Consider the following 19,987-nt stretch of genomic DNA (forward strand, 5'->3'; position numbering starts at 1 on the left):
AATATATGGTATAGATACATTTACAGGGTACAAGGTTTCTCCCCATGTGATAATCTGACGCGCTCGAGTAACTGCAAAAATACCCGCTTGGGCTCCCCTACCATCATTATCTGCTTAGTTTAATAAACAAGCCTAAAGTAATTCAATAGATGTATTAAATAAATAAATTACTAAGCGATGTCACAATGACGACCTCCCGTGGATTTTATCTGAACTAGCTTCGAGGGGGGTTTTAATGTCGAACGCTGAGCGCACATACATTTTAATCAAGTATGTAATATTCAGTATTTATTTTGGCATGTTTTTTTTACAAATTTTATATACAACATCGACGAAAAATGAACATCAGATCGAAAAACGGCAAAATACACGTATTCACACCAAACACGAGACCCCACGGAGGTGGGGGTGGGGGATTTAATTTAAAATCTTAAATAGGAGCCCCAATTTTTATTGCAGATTTAGATTCTTTACGTAAAAATAAACAACTTTTATTCGACACATTTTTTCGAATTATGGATAGATCGCGCTATAATCGAAAAAAAGAACGATTGTTTCAAATAGAAAATTAAATTTAAAAATGAAAAGTCCCCCACTATATGGAAAACTTAACTTAACCTTTTTCTGGTTTTAGCACATACTCTTCACATATTTAGCATACTTTCCTCCCCTACTATGAGAATTTATCGATGAAAAACATGGATAGTTGTTAACGCACATAACTTTTTTACTATCCCACATAATTAAATGAATCGAAAAGCAAAATGTTAAGAAAGCCTAACTCTACAATCGAGTTTTAATTTTAATATTTTACATATGCTAGAATATTCCACAGGGTGTTCCAAACTTAAAAAAAAAAACACAGTATGATTGGTACACCCGGTATAAAATGATATTTCCCTCTCTAGCAACAATATTATCAAAACGATATTCTTAAATATTAAGGCTATAACATACTAAAAGAATCACTAAAATCGGACCACTGGTTTAAAAAATTCGAGACATCAAACATGACCCATTTTTAAGGTGTTCGGGTATGTGTAGTAAACAAGGTATAATATAAAAGGAAAAAACATACTAACGCAATGTTACAGTTAAAAATCCTTTAAAAATTTTTTGAAGTTAATTATTGAAATACATTACAATACCTAATTATTGTGTTAAATAAACAAGTTTAAGTAATTTTATTTGCAGTTTATATAAAGGCGACAGTTTATATAGACTAAAGTCGACTTTACATTAAGGCGGCGCCAGATATGCGGTATTTGGCAAATACTGAACAAGTGCTTGCTAAATATCAAATATTTGAGTGCTCATGAAAGTGTTCGTTAAACGGCAAGCACCTTGCACCACATATTCGAGATTTTTCGTGTATCGAGCCACTGTGGGAACAACAAATATATTCTAAACGAACAAAAAAAGGTACAGAATGGATAGTGATACAGAGCTTCTTATAAATTCAGCTGCTTTTGTCATTATGTCTGATGGAAGTTTATTATTAAATAGCAGAAAAAAGCAATTTGCATTCCATATTATGGGTTCATTTTCATATGCATCCAATAATTGTAAAATACTTTCATTGGTCCACTCCATATTTACTATTTTCAATATTTTCTACACTCTGTGACAATAACTAAACTACTTTAATAAACGTTATTAACTTTAACCTAACCTAAAAAACTTGCTTGTGCTTGCAAGAATATGTGGATGACATTAAAAATATTCAAACGGCGAATATTTGTTTACTTCGAAGTGTTGAAAAGACCGACAACGTACGGGAGCACGACAAATATTCGACACGCACTAAAATTCATCAATGCCAAATAGCAAGCAACTCCTCCACACTAATAGGCAAATAGCAAGCATTTGTTCGGTATTTGCCAAATACCGTATATCTGGCGCCGTCGTTAAGTCGACTTTACATTACATGATTTATCATGTGATTTGTCATATGATTTGGTCATGGAGTGAAATTTACATGTTTACACTGTGTGATTTGTCATATGATTTTGTCATAAGCAATTGTCATGCGACTTGTCACAGCTCATAGCTAGAAATTTACATGTTTACACTGTGTGATTTGCTGAGTTGTCATATGATTTTGTCATAAGCAAATGTCATGCGGCGCGTCATAGCTCTTCATAGGAGAATAGGACGGTACCTTTACATGATTTATCATGTGATTTGTCATATGATTTGGTCATGGAGTGAAATTTACATGTTTACACTGTGTGATTTGTCATATGATTTTGCATTGTTTATACGGCTCGTTTTGTCATAAGCATTGTCATGCGGCTCGTCATGGGAAAAATCATATGACAAATCACATGATAAATCATGTAGTGTAAAGTCGACTTAATATCAAAAGTGACATTCGCCAGTTGAACCTAACTTCAGCCTGTGAGTAATGAATTATTACTCACGGGTAAAGTAATGGGTGTTATTATCTATTCAAAAATAGCGAATAATAAGTATATTATTAAACGGTCGTAGAAAAAAACTTTAACTTCACTTTTCTCAATAACTTGCAAATTAATGTCACATAGACCCTTCATGCATTTGTGTCTTCAATTAATAACAATAAATTTTACCTGATGCTAGGTGTTGAAGCCCTACTCGAAGGAACTTTGGTGGTCAATAGGTACAGGAGTTGTTCCGAAAGTTTGAGCGATTTTGATCTATGTTCATTGTAATAGTTGGTGTTTTCCAATCTTCCTTGAACTAAAAATATGCGATATAAGTATTTTTAAATCTGTACCTCGAAGGTAAACTACATACATTATTTGACATGGTGTTGTTTTGAATAAGTTCGTTTAATCCACTTATTTTATTAGTTAAATTATTACAAATTGGAAATTGGTTATACTCTTATGGTAGGGGAGCCCAAGCGGGGATTTTTGCAGTAACTCGAGCGCGTCAGATTATCATATGGGAGGAACCCTGGTACCCTGTAGATGTACCCAGGCCCGGCCCCACGGGTGGGCGAACTGGGCGGCTGCCCGGGGCGGCAAATTCAGGGGGCGGCAAATTTTAGAGGACAGCCAATTTTTGAAATTGAAGAAATAATAACTTATGTTTTTAATATTATAAAAAATCAATATTATTAACAAGTATTAAGTAAGTGAAACAATACCAATTGCAAGGTTCGGAATTGCAATTCGACGGAAAATCGACAACACCGCCTTCTTCTTCATCGCATAAGAATAGTAGGATCAGAACTAAACTAAAGTCACTGAAATTCACTTAAAATTAACTTTACTGAAAATGGATATAATAATTAGAAACACATGGCTGAAGCTTTGTCCAGCTACGCTAAGTCTCCAGCTCATCTACAGTCACAGCGATAGTGGGTAGAACTAGCAATTGGACTAGAATCGGGCAAAATCGTAGATGAAGAAACACAAAAAGTTCTAAATTCAGAAACTGGTCATTGGAAAAATGTAATACAACGACTTATATCAATAATACAGTTCTTAGCACATCAGTGTCATCCAATGAGGGGCGATTCTGATAAACATTTTCATCAAAACAATGGTAATTTTTTTAAGCTTTTTGAGCTCTTTAAAAATTTTGATTCTGTGTTACAAGAGCACATTAGGAGAATAACAACTAATGGGAGTAACAAGCAGCGTCACTACTTGGGAAAACGTATTCAAAACGAAATTATTCAGCTCCTCCATGACCAAATCAAAAATAAAATTTTAAACTTTTTGAAATCAGCAAAGTATTATAGCATAATTTTAGATTGTATATCTGATATTGCTGGGGTGGAACAGATGACTATTGTTGTACATTTTGTCGATTTAGGTTCTTGTTCACAAAGTGTTAAAATTGAAGAACATTTTCTTGGATTTGTGCCTGTAGTGGAAACCACTTTCTTGGAAGTTACAGAGTCCCAGAATGAACTTGGAATACCTTTGGAAGACATGAGAGGACAACGGTATGATAATGGGGCAAGCATGGAAGAGAAGAACTTGGGAGTTCAAAACAGAATTTTGAAAATTAATCCTAGAGCATTTTTTGTCCCATGTTCTAGCCATTCACTTAACTTAGTCGTGAACGATGCTGCTAAAGCCTCACAGTTTGCAGTTTCTTTCTTTTCCTTAGGCTACGGCTCCACGGGCTGGAAATTGACGCTAGCAGTAGCCGCAAAACGAACTTAAGGTTCCGCAGAACGGAATAGGAATAGCCGAACTGTACCGACTACAGGACTTGTGCGTAGTCGGTTCAGTTCGGCTATTCCTATTCCGTTCTGTGGAACCTTAAGTTCGTTTTGTGGCTACTGCTAGCGTCAATTTCCAGCCCGTGGAGCCGTAGCCTTAGTGACAAAATTTACAACTTTTTCTCAGCATCTATTCATCCTTGGACTATGCTGAAAGATCATATTTCTAGCCTAACATTGAAACTTTTGTCCGAAACTATATATGGGAAAGTAGAATAATTAATGCAATTACTCCCATTATATACCAAATTGAAGAAATTTACGATGCTCTTGTAGAAATCACTGTGAATAAAAACAACGATAAAATGGTTGCTCATGAGGCAAGCTGTTATGATGGTTGCTTTGTTAATATGGCATGACATTTTACTTCACATCAACGTAGTCGCATATGCAGAGTATTGATATGGGGGCGTATCAAGCTATCAGTTTATTAGAAAAATCGGAAATCCATTTTAAGTCTCTCGGAAGTTATTTAAAATTCCAGGGCTATTTGACAGACGCAAAAGGGCTCATCAAAGTTAGAAATTGAGAATCCGAAAAGGAGGCTGAAGATGAAAGTATGGACCTAGATCCAGAGACACGATATAAAGTTGACTTCTATTTAAAAATTATAGACACAACCGTTAATGCATTAAGTGGTAGATTTCAGCAAATTAAGAGCCATGGTGAAATTTTTGAGTTTTTGGGTATACCAAGGGGGAGGGGCGGCGGTCGCCGATCTTGCCCAGGGCGGCAAAATCCCTAGGGCCGGGCCTGTGATGTACCTCTACCATATATTGGCTCTAAACACAGGGGAGTTCGTTAAGAGGGGCCGAAGAAAAAAATCTATCCTTAGAAAAACTCAAAATCGTCAGATTAAGATAAGGTAAGTTAAGTACATTCAAAACAGTGTATATTTCATAAATCTGACGATTTGGGCGGGGCGTAAGGAAATTATTGAGTCACAAAATTTCACAAGAAAAAAGCGAATATTTCGTGCAATGAACGATAGATCTAAAAACTAAAAAATATGTGCTCAATATTTGTCAAAAATCTATCGAATGATACCAAACACGACCCCCCACGGAGGTGGGGTGGGGGGTAAATTTAAAATTTTAAATACGAATCCCGCGATATTTCGCGAAATGAACATCAGAATCGAAAAACTGAAAAATACACTTATTCAATATGTTTGAAAAATCTATCGAATGACACCAAACACGAACCCTCACGGATGTGGGGTGGGGGTTTCCTTTAAAATTTTAAATAGGAGCCCCCATTTTTTATTACAGATTCGGATTCCTTACGTAAAAATAAGTAACTTTTATTTGAAACATTTTTTCGAATTATGGATAGATGGCGCTATAGTCGGAAAAAAGATTGTTGGAAATGGAAAATTAAATTAAACTGGAAAGTCCCCACTAAAATGGAAAATTGTACTTAAGTTTTTTTAGTTTTAGAACCTACCCAATAGGTCCCCAAAGCGCTCGAGTGACTGCACATTTAGCATACTTTCCTCCCCTACTATAATATAGTCCAGGTAATGAAGCTTAAAATAGGACAAAACCTCGCAATTTTTACAGAATGGATCGATTTACATGAAAATTTGGAATTAAGTTCACCTTACCCTCTACTTCAAACTCTATATTGTGGTGACGGGCGCTTGTTATTTTTTAAGGGTAAAATTTTGGCATTAGGATTTTTGACTATATTAGATAATCTTTTTATCGTTTTTTAGTATATTTTGATAGTATCAGTTTTCATTTGGCATACTCAGAATTGCCCTATCTTTATTATTTTCTGTCTTATGTTATTGCAAAATAAAGGTCTCTGGGATAAACAATTAGAATAACTCTTAAACTAATTAATGGATCGGTCTCAAATTTTGAGGGTTTGTTAAGTACCCCAATACCCAACTTTGGGTGAAACACTAAAGTTCTAAGGTAGTTTTAGTAAAAGTTATTAACAAATAACGATTTTCACTTATTTTGCAGTTTGCGTAGCAACAAATTAACTTTCTACTTTCAAAAATCGGCATTTTGAAGGTTTTTTAATGTTCTAAAAAATTAAATTTTGTAATTTTATGTCAACTACATACAGCAGAACCGCGCAAATCCGAACCCCGCTAATCTGAATGTTCAGCAAATCCGAACCAACGGAAGGTGAAAAAAATTAAAAAATTCAAAACAAAAACTTTAAAACATGTTTATTATACAGGGTGATTGATTAGTAGGGTAAAGCTCAATAGCTCCGCTATAGTAATAGATAGCAATAAAAGTTAATAAAAAATTTAGCCACCTTTGAGCTTCACATTACAAAATTAGTTAGAATGTTACAGGGTGTTCGATAACACAGTGGCAGACCAAACTTATGTTTTTTTTAAATGGAACACCCTATATTTTATTTTAAATTCGAAATCCTGTTAACTTCTCCATCACAAAAATATAAAGGTTTGTTATGTTATACAGGGTATTTACAAAGTTATAACCAATTTTATATGAAAATCGTAACAAGTTCAACTCTCTGTATAAATAAAAATAAGCAAAACAACAATGGTTTATTAATGCCATATTTTTTAACGTATTGTCAAAATTTTCAAGAATGGTCGATATTGCTAATTTTCTTTATATCAAATACAGGGTGAGTCAAAACGCAAGTACATTTTCTCAGTAATTTTAAATGGAACACCCTGTATTTTATATCACTATTGAAAAGTACCATTACCGTACTTTAATTTTTAGATAACATTCCCTATGTCTAAATTTATTAGTTTTCGAGATATTTTCATTTTTCAATGGACCAGTAGCGTGGCCACCCAAATCACCAGAATTTAATAAACTGGACTGATTTTTTTCGGGTTGCGTTAATAATGAAGTTTATAAAATACCTCCAACAACAAGGGATGAGATGAAAAATAGAATACAAAGTGTATTTCGATGTGTTAATTTACAAATGCTCCGTAGAGTCAGTAGCTCATTCAATGATCGTTTTTAGGCGTACATAAATGTGTTAGGAGATAATTTTGAACACCTTATGTAATTAAATATTCAAAATATTTTATTAAAAGTAGCTTCTAATTTTTTCAAACATGTTTTTTTGCAAAATGTATTACTGATAAATTATATTTCATTCTTTATTTGTTACATTGTTACATTTACACACAAAAGTACTGTTTAATTGTCTTCACAAAATATTGTATTTTGTGTTTGTGTGTTTTTTTGTAAAATTTATTACTAATTTTCTTTGTTTATTTGTTGCATTTACATAAAAAGATAGTTTTTAATTGTTTCAAAAATGTTGCATGTAGTGGTTGTGTTTTTGTTTGTAAAATGTATTACTAATAAATTATTTTTATTTCTTTATTTGCTACAGTGTTACATTAATTACCGGATTGATAATCGGTAATCTTCAATTGCCAATTCAGTCATGGCTTACTTAAAATTTAGATAAATTTAAACACCTAAAATAATTTGGTCTGAAAAATGAAAATATCTCGAAAACTAATAAATTTGGGCATAGGGAATGTTATATAAAAATTAAAGTATGTTAATGTTACTTTTCAATAATGATATAAAATACAGGGTGTTCCATTTAACATTACTGAGAAAATAATGTACTTGCGTTTTGACTCACCCTGAATTTGATATAAAGAAAATTAGCAATATCAATAAATCTTAAAAATTTTGACAATAAATAAAAAAATATGGCATTAATAAACCATTGCTGTTGTGCTTATTTTTATTTATACAGGGAGTTGAACTTGTTACGATTTTCATACAAAATTGGTTATAACTTTGTAAATACCCTGTATAACATTACAAACCTTTATATTTTTGTGATGGAGAAGTTAACAGGATTTCGAATATAAAATAAAATAGAGGGTGTTCCATTTAAAAAAAAACATAAGTTAGGTCTGCCACTGTGTTATCGAACACCCTGTAACATTCTAACTAATTTTGTAATGTGAAGCCCAAAGGTGGCTAACATTTTTGTTATTAACTTTTATTGCTATCTATTACTATAGCGGAGCTATTGAGCTTTACCCTACTAATCAATCACCCTGTAAAGAGTAAAACCATGAAATGGAAGAATGTAGGATTAATAGGGATTTGACATTTAAAATTTCTTAAAAATGATTACATACTTTATACGTAGTACCTACTTATAGGCAGTGCTGTTTTTGTGACGGTACGCGCCGGTATGCTGTACCGGTACCTCTTCAAACAAAAAATAAAAAGACAACAAAACTATACACAAATTCCTGAATTTTTTCCTTGCTCCCAAATAGCTTTAAAACGCCCTTATTGAGGCTAAATTTAAAAAGTTTTTCCAGTGGTGGAGCCCCCTTATGAACACTCCCCAGACCCCCCGGAATATTGAGTACCGGAACCTATATTGTTACAAGGTGTACTGAGTTGATGCAGGGATGTCGAACCATTTACGCATAAACATTACATCGACCGTTAACGCAGCAGGGTTCTGCTCCACATAATGTAGAGCCACATCGAGAGTTTTAATGACATCTGCGTGTGACACTCGATCTGGCAGAGAAATTGCTTCCTCGCTTTCTTCATCTTCATTAGGGTTGCCTTGAGGTTGAACCAAGTCTACAATATCTTCATCCACAAATTCTTGGTGCCAATTGTTGTTAGCTTCAATTCATTCTGTAATTGCACTTTCTTCTTCAGTTTCACATCCTGGAAGTTATTGTATGACTTCTAGGAAGTCATCTTGTAATGGAGCTTTGAAAAATGGAGCTTCTTTAAACTGTAAATCTGGCCACAACTTCTTCCATGATTTTCTAATTAAAGTCTCAGAGCAGTTGTCCCAGGCCTAAGCCACCCAATAAATCACATCTTTTACAGTGATATTTTTCAGGTTATCAGTAATGGAACTTTCCTCACCTTCTAATACAGTCCGTATTTTTTCCTATAGTAAAATTTTTTAAAATACAGAACCCCATGGTCAATTGGCTGCAATAATGGGTCACATTTGGTGGTAGAAAAACAGTCTTTAATTTCATCATATATAAGTTTCTTTACTTCAGGGTGTGAGGTGGGGATTGTCTAAGAAATGCACTGGAAATGCAGAAATAATGCACTGGTAAGACCTCACTTGGAGTATGCCTCTATTATATGGGCACCACAAGCCGAATTCAATGTTCCAATTAGGCAATCCATCGACCTGTCAAAGATAAACCAGGTGATCTTTGGTTGGCACACAAAACTGTTCTTAACCTAAACTCAATGTAATTATTGATTTTTCTTATTTGTTTTTTGTCGTGATTTTGAGGTAGTATAGTATTTAAAGACATTCATTAGATTAATTATTTTATAAACTTTACGTTTTTGGTGATTTTGAGTGCTGACAACATGCCTGTCACTTGTATAATAGTGAACTGTGCAAGTCCAACTGATCAGAATAATGTTAATTTTAATTTGTTTTTTGTTGTGATTTTGAACTTAATATAGTATTTAAAGACATTCATTAGATTAATTATTTTATAAACTTTACGTTTTTGGTGATTTTGAGTGCTGACAACATGTCTCTGACTTGTATAGTAGTGAACTGTGGAAGTCCAACTGATCAGAATAATGTTAATTTTAATTTGTTTTTTGTCGTGATTTTGAGCTTAATATAGTATTTAAAGACATTCATTAGAGTTATTATTTTATAAACTTTTCGTTTTTGGTGATTTTAAGTGCTGAAAACATGCCTGTAACTTGTATAGTAGTGAACTGTGGAAGTCGAGCTGATCGGATAATGTTAATTTTTTTCGTGTTCCCTCTATAGGGCTTTTCATTCACATTCATTGTTTTGAGCTTCTGTCATATGTCGTACAATCCGTGTATAGTAATATTATACACGGATTATACAACATCTAACAGAAGCTCGAAACAAATGACAATCGATGAAAAGCCCTATTAGAAACTCATTTATGTTTCCTCGCCTAACTAAATTATCAAAAAACAGGACGCACTCATGCTAGGAATTACAGTTTTTATTAATATTATTACAATTATTTATATGTGACACTAACGTAACTAGTGACATTAATTTTTAGGCCAATGTGACAAACTTTATTAATACTAAATTTTAACATTTATCCCCTATTTTGTTAAAACAATATTATTTTGTTTTTCATTCTATTCAAAATAAATGCAGTTTTGACAGGGAATTTGTTTTGTTATTTATTTATTCCATATAGACCTGGATCCCGTGTACCAAAAAAAAGTTGATTAATAGCAAGCTGAAAATTTATTAATAGCTTAACGGTGTCTAGTCGGACAGACATTGATGTACGTGAACACTGGAACAGGGGAAGTTTTAATTGTGGAACAGGTTCAAAATTTGGAACGTCGAACTACGAAAATGTTTATGTAATTTGTCAGATAAAACTTCCAATTGATTTGCTACCAATTCATTAAACTCTCATGCAAAAACCAGACTGGTGAAAAAATCACCAACTGGGCATTTTAATGAGTAGAACACGAAGACCATGTCAAACTACAGGAATCATATTGGTTAGTAATAGCAGTCTGATTTTTGCATGAGAATTTAATGAAAGGATAACAGATCAATTGGATGTTCTGTCTGACAAAATATATGGGATGTTTTTGTAATCTGATGTTCCAAATCTGAGTTTCCAAACTGTTTCACAATTAAAACTACCCCTGTTCCAGTGTCACAATACATCAAAGTTTGTCCAACTGGACACCGTTAAGCATTAACAAATTTTCAGCTTGCTATTAATCAATTTTTTTGGTACACGGGATCCAGACCTAATAGGTTTGTTCGTAGTATGACACAAACGATTAGCAACTGCTGCCAACCATCAGATGCATGAGCAGTTAACAGTTAGCATTGTGCAGTTAATAGTTAGCATTCATAGACTACGAATGCGCATGTGTCTGATGGTTGGCAAGAGTTGCTGATCATTCTACGAACAAACCTATCAGTAAGCACAATTTGTGATATCCATGGGTAGTTACTAACAGAAAGAGGCAGGATTCGATTTTTAAAACATTTATTTTAGAGTCAAAACATAGTCATACCTTAAACGATAAATGTATATTATCATTACAAGTTGATACTAATTACAAAAATAAATACACATTTAAAAGACCAATTTTTATTAGTAGAATTGTTTATTATTTTAGTATTAGTTTTAGGATAAGATACGAAAAAATGACTAATAAAATAAAAAATAGTAAAATTGGCGAATGGATTTAGTGTCCGCAGTCATATAAACCCAAACAAACAACAACAAAAGACCAATACATAATTACTCATGATGAAGAAGTACATTATAATTAAACATGAATAACCATTTTCATATCGCTGCAACACAATGCCAAAGCCATCTTATATTTCAGTTCGTTTAGTGAGCGCAACAAGCACTCTGACCGAACAGTTTCAAAACTCATTAGTTTTTCATCAGAGAATGCATATGTTGCTATCTCCAAACCATGTAGCTGTAACATATGTACATGCATTGGGTTCTTCTTCGTCTGTCTTGCCCTGGGCATACTCCGCTAAAAATAGGATTGCTGCAATATGGCTGCAGACTTCACTATTACCGGCCATACGCATACAATGTGCATTTGCTATGTCATCAGAACTGGCTATCACCCCACCCAAGCATTTAGTTGTTTAGCATTAGATTTTTGGAAATGCTTCACCTAAAAAAAATATTTTATTTTTTTGGAAATTCTTCAACTACAAAAATTTATTTTTATTAGAGTATTTGCGTTCTTTACAATGATTGAGAATATTTTATTTAAAATCAGACATTCATATAATATAATTTTAGAACAATCATGACAGTAATTCAAATAGATGGCAGTAATAAATCATTTTCAGAGAATTATGGAGTTCGCAGTTTACAGATTAGGACGACGATATGTCTGGTTTCATACAGATATATAAATGTAAATAAATCTAATATTTAGAACCAATTTATCCAAAAGACACTAATACTGTTATCCATATATTTCTTAATGGTGAATAAATAAAATAAAGGCATACCTTTCCAACAATAATATGGAAATCAGGAAATCATTAACAATTTTTACTCCATTCAAAACAAATCCAGCTGTAAAATATTTATGTGCCTGAAGGCTTTTGTATGCTTTCATCTGCTGCTTAGAGTAGCAACTGTGAGACCACCAGATATGTATAAATATCTATAATAGTAACTTGATGGACTGCACTTTACTGTAAAATCCAATTCTGACTGAATTGCGTATGGATCTAAATCCCCAATTATTTTCAGCTTCAATAAATATCTAAAACAATAAAAGAAATAATGTTATTGCTTGCAAAATTCATCATTATTGATAAATATCGGGGCAAAATGAACAGTAAATAAAAATTGTTTCGCCTACCTTTCTCGCAACATCTGGAGTTTCCAATAATAATTTCCTTAAATAATCAGTTTGCATTGTGGTAAAGTTTATAAAGTTCACAAAAACAGGAAACGAAATCCAAATGAATCCAAAATAGACAAAATACGATGATAAACAATGAAAAATCATTGAAAAATAGATACAAACATAACCTCTTTGTTAGTTTGTGTGCCAACCAGAGGTCACGTGATTTGGATTGCCTAATCCAGTTAAGTGTATGTGGGATATCATCAATGAACACAGAAACAAGTCTAAAAGCAAGTTAGAAACAAAAATTACACCTAATGAATTTAATGACTTCTTCACTAATGTCGCCTGTAACTTGCAAACCCAGATTCAACCCTCCTTTTTCAATCCCTTGGATTTTGATGTCACCATGTTTGGGGAAGAATTTTTCTTCCAAGATGTTTCTCTCATTGAAATCAGAGACATTTTAACAAATATGGTGAACAAGAAAAGTAGAGACTACTTTGGATTCTCGGTTAACATAATAAAAGGTGTGAAACATCTCATTGCTGGTCCATTAACAACACTTATAAATCACTGCTTTAAGGAAAGCATCTTTCCTGATCTGCTCAAAAAAGCAGTGGTGGTACCGATCTATAAGAAGGGTGACAATGATGACCCATCCAATTATAGGCCAATATCACTCCTTCCTATAATATCAAAGGTATTTGAAAAATGTATGGCAGCAATGATTATTAAGTACTTTGAATCCAAAAATTTATTCACAAATTTGGTTTGGTTTGGTTTTAGGAGGGGTCTAAATACGACAAAAGCCATCATGGACTTAGTGATAAGATTCAAGAGGCTTTTGAGCAGAGCTGCTAGGTGTTGGCTACATTTTGTGACCTGAGCAAAGCTTTTGATTGTGTTTCACATGAACTGCTTCTCAGGAAATTGGAGAGATATGGGTTTGGAGATAGTAGCATTGCAATGATCTCCAGCTATCTCTCCGATAGAAAGCAGAGTGTGCAGGTGGGTAGAGTGAGGTCGGCAGAGAGAGCTATAAATATCGGATTACCTCAAGGCTCAATATTGGGACCACTTTTGTTTCTAATTTATATTAATGATCTTCCACAGATAGACCTTACCAGTTCATTTACTCTTTTTGCTGATGATACTACTATTGAACATTGTGCCCTTTCAGTAATATCGGTTGTTTCATCAACAATGCATGCAAAAAATGTGGAGTTATTTATGGCATTCTCGATAAAAATATGAATTTCGTCTTTCACTAGATCGATTAGTTCGTTTTGTATTGTTTTTGAGATACCTCTGAAATATATTTTTTTCTGCCAGTGATCATTTAGTTCTGGAGTTGATTTTAATATTAATTCCCAAATCGCTTTAAAATTTCCAGGATTTAGGGAATCATCGGATTCGTCGTGGCCACGGAAAGCCAGTTCCTGTTTCGCTAAAGTACAAGTTAAAGAAACTAATTTTTTAATGATTTCTCTGTTCATTTTAACTTCTGCGTTGTATCTAATTTTTGTGTGTGTGTGTGTGTGTGTGTGTGTGTGTGTGTGTGTGTGTGTGTGTGTGTGTGTGTGTGTGTGTGTGTGAAAATGGCTTGGATGCGAGTCCGTTAGCCACAGATTTTTATTTTATTTTTACCTCAATTTATTAGTTTTGTTATATTTTTGTATCTAATTTTTGTGATTTTTGATTTTTCATCTAGCAAATCATGAACAGAAAACGCCCTCTTCTGTACATCCTTAAAGGACAGGAAATTACTTAAATGTTCCTTGCAACTGGAATGTTTTTTTAATGAGGCAGACATATTTTTTAAATCAAAGTATCCTTCACAATTCCATACACACTTCTTATTAGAAAATAACAAACACGGCCAACAATATAGTCTGTTTTTCGTAATACTTCCAGACAACCACTTATAGACATCGTACCAAGAACAATTAAAAGTATGCACCTTTTTCCCATCTTTTTGGTCAATACGCAATTTTGGAGTAGGCCTTTCATTCATAATAATTTTTTTTCTATCAACTTCAGTTCTTCTAGATAATGGTGATTCCAAAAGTGAAACAACAATGTCCAAACACTCACTATCAACACTACTATTACTGCAACTTGGTAAAGCATCAGAAAAACTCATTTTTATGTATCAGTTCGTTATCAGATCTATCTCACTATCCCAAGAAAAATTTTAAAAAATCAACCTCGATCGGCCAAACAACTAGTGCAACTAATACGCTAATAGTAATTAGTAACAAGAGATAACAGTGAAAATTGAACCAATGCTCTGTGACAGTGTTGCCATAGGTAAATAAGTTGCATACAATCAGGCAATATAGAAATCATGCAAATGTGATTTTTTTTTCGAATTTTACGAATTTTTTTTAAATTCATTTGCGCATCCGTGCACTTTTTTGCAATTGTGTTGTTTGTTTAAAAATATATTACAATTATAGATTATGTTACATATTTTTTTATCATAACTTAAAAGAAAATTTATATTACAATTCGATAATTACGTTACAAGTGGCAACGATGGTCAGCGAAGGCCCGATCGTCTGGTGCCTAAACAGCAAGCATACCACGACAATATAAATCGTTGTCCGGCAAGCTGCTTTAACTTAAAACGCTTTTTGTACAGAGATCTTATGTGAGCGGGGTCGGCCAGCTCTGAACGGGCCTATGAATGATATTTAAAATGCCTGGATACGATTCAATGCTTTCTGTGATAATATATAACATAGTTGTTTTAACGGAAGCTAATGTATTGAGTGATTTAGTACATTTAAAAGATATTTACATGCATTAACATAATTTTTGAATATATGTTTTTCAATTTTAAAGCTCTTAAAATTATTAGGTAGGCCCGGTCTATCCTGCCTACCCCCAAAAGCCGCCACTGCTAGCAAACTAATAATACAGGGCGAATCAAACATTTGCACCAAATTACCTACCATTTGATGCACCAAATTACCTACAGGAATACATAAAAAATATTAAAAATGAATATCGGACAGCAATAAAAGCAGCAAAGAAAGCTACCAATGACCAACTAATTTCAAACTCTCATAACCCGATTAAAACAATGTGGAATATCATTAATGAGTATAGAGGCATCACAAAAACTGAAACTAATTCTAATATAACACCTGATCAATTTAATCATTATTTTTTAAACATTGCCTCCGAGCTGCATAGCCGTACTCCTGCACCCCACAATGACCCACTCAACTATGCACCACCTTATGCTGAACAGATGTTTGAATTCCAACCAGTCTCTTTTAATGAGGTAAGAGATATTGTGAACTCTCTCAAAAATAAAAAAAGTAAGGACCCATTTAATTTACTGTCAGCTTAATCAAAGGGATAAAAAATCTAATATGTCCTCTGACCAAGCTCATAAACTGATGTATAGCTGAGGGGGTTTTTCCTGAAGTTTTAAAAACTGCGGTGGTCATTCCGGTTTTTAAAAAGGGAGAGACAGATCAAATGTCTAATTACAGACCTATCTCTCTGTTACCTATATTCTCGAAGATATTTGAAAAATGTCTTGCTGGAAAAATAGCAAGTTTCTTTGAGTCTAACAGGCTCTTCGTTGAATCTCAATTTGGCTTCAGAAAGGGTTTGAAGACTATTCAGGGTATTTTGAATCTTGTAACATACATCCAAGATGCTTTTGAACAAGGTAACTATGTGTCTTCCAACTTTTGCGACCTAAGTAAAGCCTTCGATTGTGTGTCCCACAAAATTCTTACTGCTAAATTGAGTAAAAATATAACTTCTCAATCTCCAGTATATCATTGATAAAAAATTATTTGACGGACCGCTACCAGAGGGTGAGATTTGCAGGTGTTGAATCGGAGAGAGAATGCTTGCGCATAGAAGTTCCTCAGGGCTCTGTGTTGGGTCCCTTATTATTCTTGATATACATCAATGATTTACCACTTTCATGTCAAACTGCGCATTTCACTCTCTTTGCAGATGACACAACAATCTCATCCTGCAGTAAGGATTTGGTAACAGCAGTGGGGAGTTCGTGGGGTTCAGTGTCGGAGGCAGAACAATGGTTCCATTCTAATAGGCTGTTTCTCAATTCAACCAAAACACATTCCTTACTTTTTTCAACTAGAAATATTCCTGATGTACTGGACAATGCATCCTGTGCTAAATTTCTTGGTGTTCTGCTGGACCCTGGTCTGATATTGGATGCTCATACCACCTCTTTAGTGGCAAAGCTATCATCAAATACATTTTTGCTTCGTGGACTTTCATCCTGTGTTTCCGCTTCCATACTAAAGCAGGCATATTTTTCTTTGTGTCACTCACATATCTCCTATGCTATTCTCGCATGGGGCCATAGTGCAGGAGCGAAGGGCCATTCGCATTGTCGCAGACTTGCCATATAGAGCCGATTGCAGACAAGTTTTTATAGATTGGAAAATATTAACATTACCTTGCCAGTATATATATGATAATCTTATATATGTAAAATGCAATATGCATAAATTCCAGACTCATGAACAGATTCATAATATTAACACACACTTTAGAGGGAACCTTGCCCCAAAGTTTCGTAGGCTGGAGAGGTGCAGAGATGGCCCATCATGTCTGGCTATACATTTCTTTAATAAATTACCCCTAATAATTCGAGAACTGCCCTTAGATACATACAAAATAAAAATCAAAGAACTTCTTTTGGTGGGTGCTTACTATTCTCAGGAGGAATATCTCGGGGCTACCCTGTTGTGATAGTCCTACAGCTCTCTTAAATGTTCTGTGTGCTCTTGTGTTTTATGCTAATATTCTAACTTTGTGAAGTATTTAGACTAGGTGATAAAATTTTATAGATTTTACTTATTAAGTGTTAGCTTGCCAATGTATTTCAATGATGCATTTTAACAGACTTTGACTTATGTAAATACTTTGTATATTGACATCAATAAACTGAAATGAATTTACAAACTTACTTTACTTTACTTATTTATAGGCTAACTTTCGGATAATCCGAACAGGCTGTTGCCCCAATTAGTTCGGATTTGCGTGGTTTTACTGTAATAATAACTAGCAAACTAATAATACAGGGCGAATCAAAAATTTACAAACTTACTTAGTTGAGATATTTCAGAATGTTCAGTTACCATTTCCTGCAGGGTTAGTCCCAGAAATCTGGTAGGAATATATCTTCTTCCTCCTGTTTTCTCCTGTAAGTTTCTTAAAGCTGATGATGTTTTCAGGAACTCTTTGTATGCTGTTTTGCATTTTTGGACCTTTAGATATCCTTAAATTAAAAAAAATCTTAGTTTATATTAAACAAAGTTCCCGCCAAAAATTTACCTAATACTAATTGAGCCGTGTTGACTTCCACTAAAGACTCCATTGCAGCTTATGTGAAGATTAATTGCTTCGTTTCTATAATATAAGTAATAAAGTAATTTATAGATAAAACCATGAATATTTTACAAAATTTTAACAAAAAACAACTAAACTATATTTTACACATAAATATGTCAAATCAAAAACGCCGCAAAACTGACAATGACAAATGAAAAGGTGTTGACAAGAGTGACAAGACTATCGATTAGAATCGAATGTTTGCAATACTTTGTACAATCGATAGCTTACCGAGAAATTCTCTATGCGTTGTTTTTAAACCACGAGGAATAAAACAGATCCACATCCAAGAAAGTTCAAGTAATGAAGCTTAAAGACCGCTTTACAGCTTGCAAGAAAACTTGCTGCAACTTCTTGCATGCAAGACTTTCATGCAAGTCTATTGCATGGTCTTTTACAGCTTGCAACCCGGCTTGCATGCAATTTGAAAGTTTTACCATATCTCCCAAGAACCGACACAAACGGATTATCTATGAACTAAATTTTTATGCGCATGTGCCAGATCGGCCATTTCTCAATTTGTATGAATAGCAAATAATTTTGGTGACATTTGTCTTGTACAGGATCGGCGTTTGTTGCCACAGTTGTTTGTTTGGCTTGGCTTGGCGTTAGTATTTTGTTTTTGTATCAGTTTGTAGCTCATAATCTTTTGTATAGACTTATTTTCTATATATATTTTCTTATATAGCCTACAACTATTAATTGTTATTTTCCAATATTTATACAATTTAATTCTTTTTGAGATATCTTGATTATGTGAATTAATTATTTTAAGCTTTTTCATGAACTATAAACTATCGTATAAAAAATTAATTTTGTATTTATTGGGATTTCACAAAGAATTTGAATCTAAAATATCATACAAATTCTCTAACCTTTCTTTGACCTCTACTGTACCAAATGCATCTGCAGGAAGAGCACAAAGTCATATTTTATATGTGTTCATTCCACAAGCCACGTGCTGTGTTTAAAAAGTTGAGAATCCAATACTCACAAAAACTTCCATACAGTACTTTTATCAGCAAACCTAAATTAAATTTAATAAACTATGTTTCATTAAATTGTTTCTGTAGTTTGTATAAAACAATAACTTAGGTCAAATATATAAAACAATTTATGACTGACTACTTGAAATTCAGGATTTTCAGGAGTAACATTATATAATTTAGCTAATTCAAAAAGTTTGATCCAATATCACTTGAAATTGTTTCAACATTCAAGTTAATGCTTGATAATTGACAATACACTCTTCATAATAGGTTTACATTCTCTTGATTATACTTGCGTTCCAACAAAAAAAGCTAAAGGCTGCTTTCATATGGAATATAAGCTTCTGACCATAATGATCAAAATGTTTCCATATATACACTATACACTCACCGGCAGAGAAAACGGGCACCCCAAAAATGGGTCATTTTTAATGTCTTGTATTTCCTAAACCTGATGTCCGATTTAAGTAATTTTTTTAATATGTTATAGTTTATTCTTTATCAATATCGCTGTAATAATATTGTTGCTAGACAGGTACATTGTCATTGTATACAGGGTGTACGAATCAAACTGTGTTTTTTTCTCAAGCTTTGGAACACCCTGTGGAATGTTCTAGCTTTTATAAAATACTGAAATTATAACCAAACTATAGCCTCAGGTTTTCTTAACATTCTGTTTTTTTATTCATTCGCTTATGTTGGATAATAAAAAAGTTAAGCACTTTAACAACTACCCCTGTTTTTCGTTAATACAGGGTGTTTTTAAATAAGTACGGCAAACTTTAAGGGGTAATTCTGCATGATAAAATAATGACAGTTTGCTTTATAAACGTATGCCCGCAAATGTTTCGTTTCCGAGATAGGGGGTGTTGAAAATGTTATTACAAACTGACGATTTATTTATTTCTCTAAAACGGTTTGTGATATGCAAATGAAATTTGGTAGATTTTAAGAGATAGTTATTGCGCATTTTTTGGCATACAATTAAGAATTTTAGATTTACCATTGGCGTGCATACGGGTATA

At 33.5% G+C, this 19,987-nt stretch overlaps 1 protein-coding gene across 1 annotated transcript in view; it reads right to left on the reverse strand.

The window, feature by feature from the left end:
* The window catches only part of LOC114341356 (uncharacterized), an 80,019-nt gene extending 61,913 nt beyond the window's left edge, over positions 1-18,106 (reverse strand). The window contains exons 1-3 of the mRNA XM_050652779.1: positions 17,917-18,106; positions 17,690-17,860; positions 2,592-2,721 (exon numbers count right to left, since the gene is read on the reverse strand). Coding sequence (XP_050508736.1) covers positions 2,592-2,721; positions 17,690-17,860; positions 17,917-17,959 — 344 coding nt within the window. The 5' untranslated portion in view covers positions 17,960-18,106. The remainder of the gene's footprint in view (positions 1-2,591; positions 2,722-17,689; positions 17,861-17,916) is intronic.
* Positions 18,107-19,987: the final 1,881 nt, after the last annotated feature.

The sequence above is a fragment of the Diabrotica virgifera genome, chromosome 6 (genome assembly GCF_917563875.1).
Source record: "Diabrotica virgifera virgifera chromosome 6, PGI_DIABVI_V3a".
In the NCBI taxonomy this organism is placed as follows: Eukaryota; Metazoa; Arthropoda; class Insecta; order Coleoptera; family Chrysomelidae; genus Diabrotica; species Diabrotica virgifera.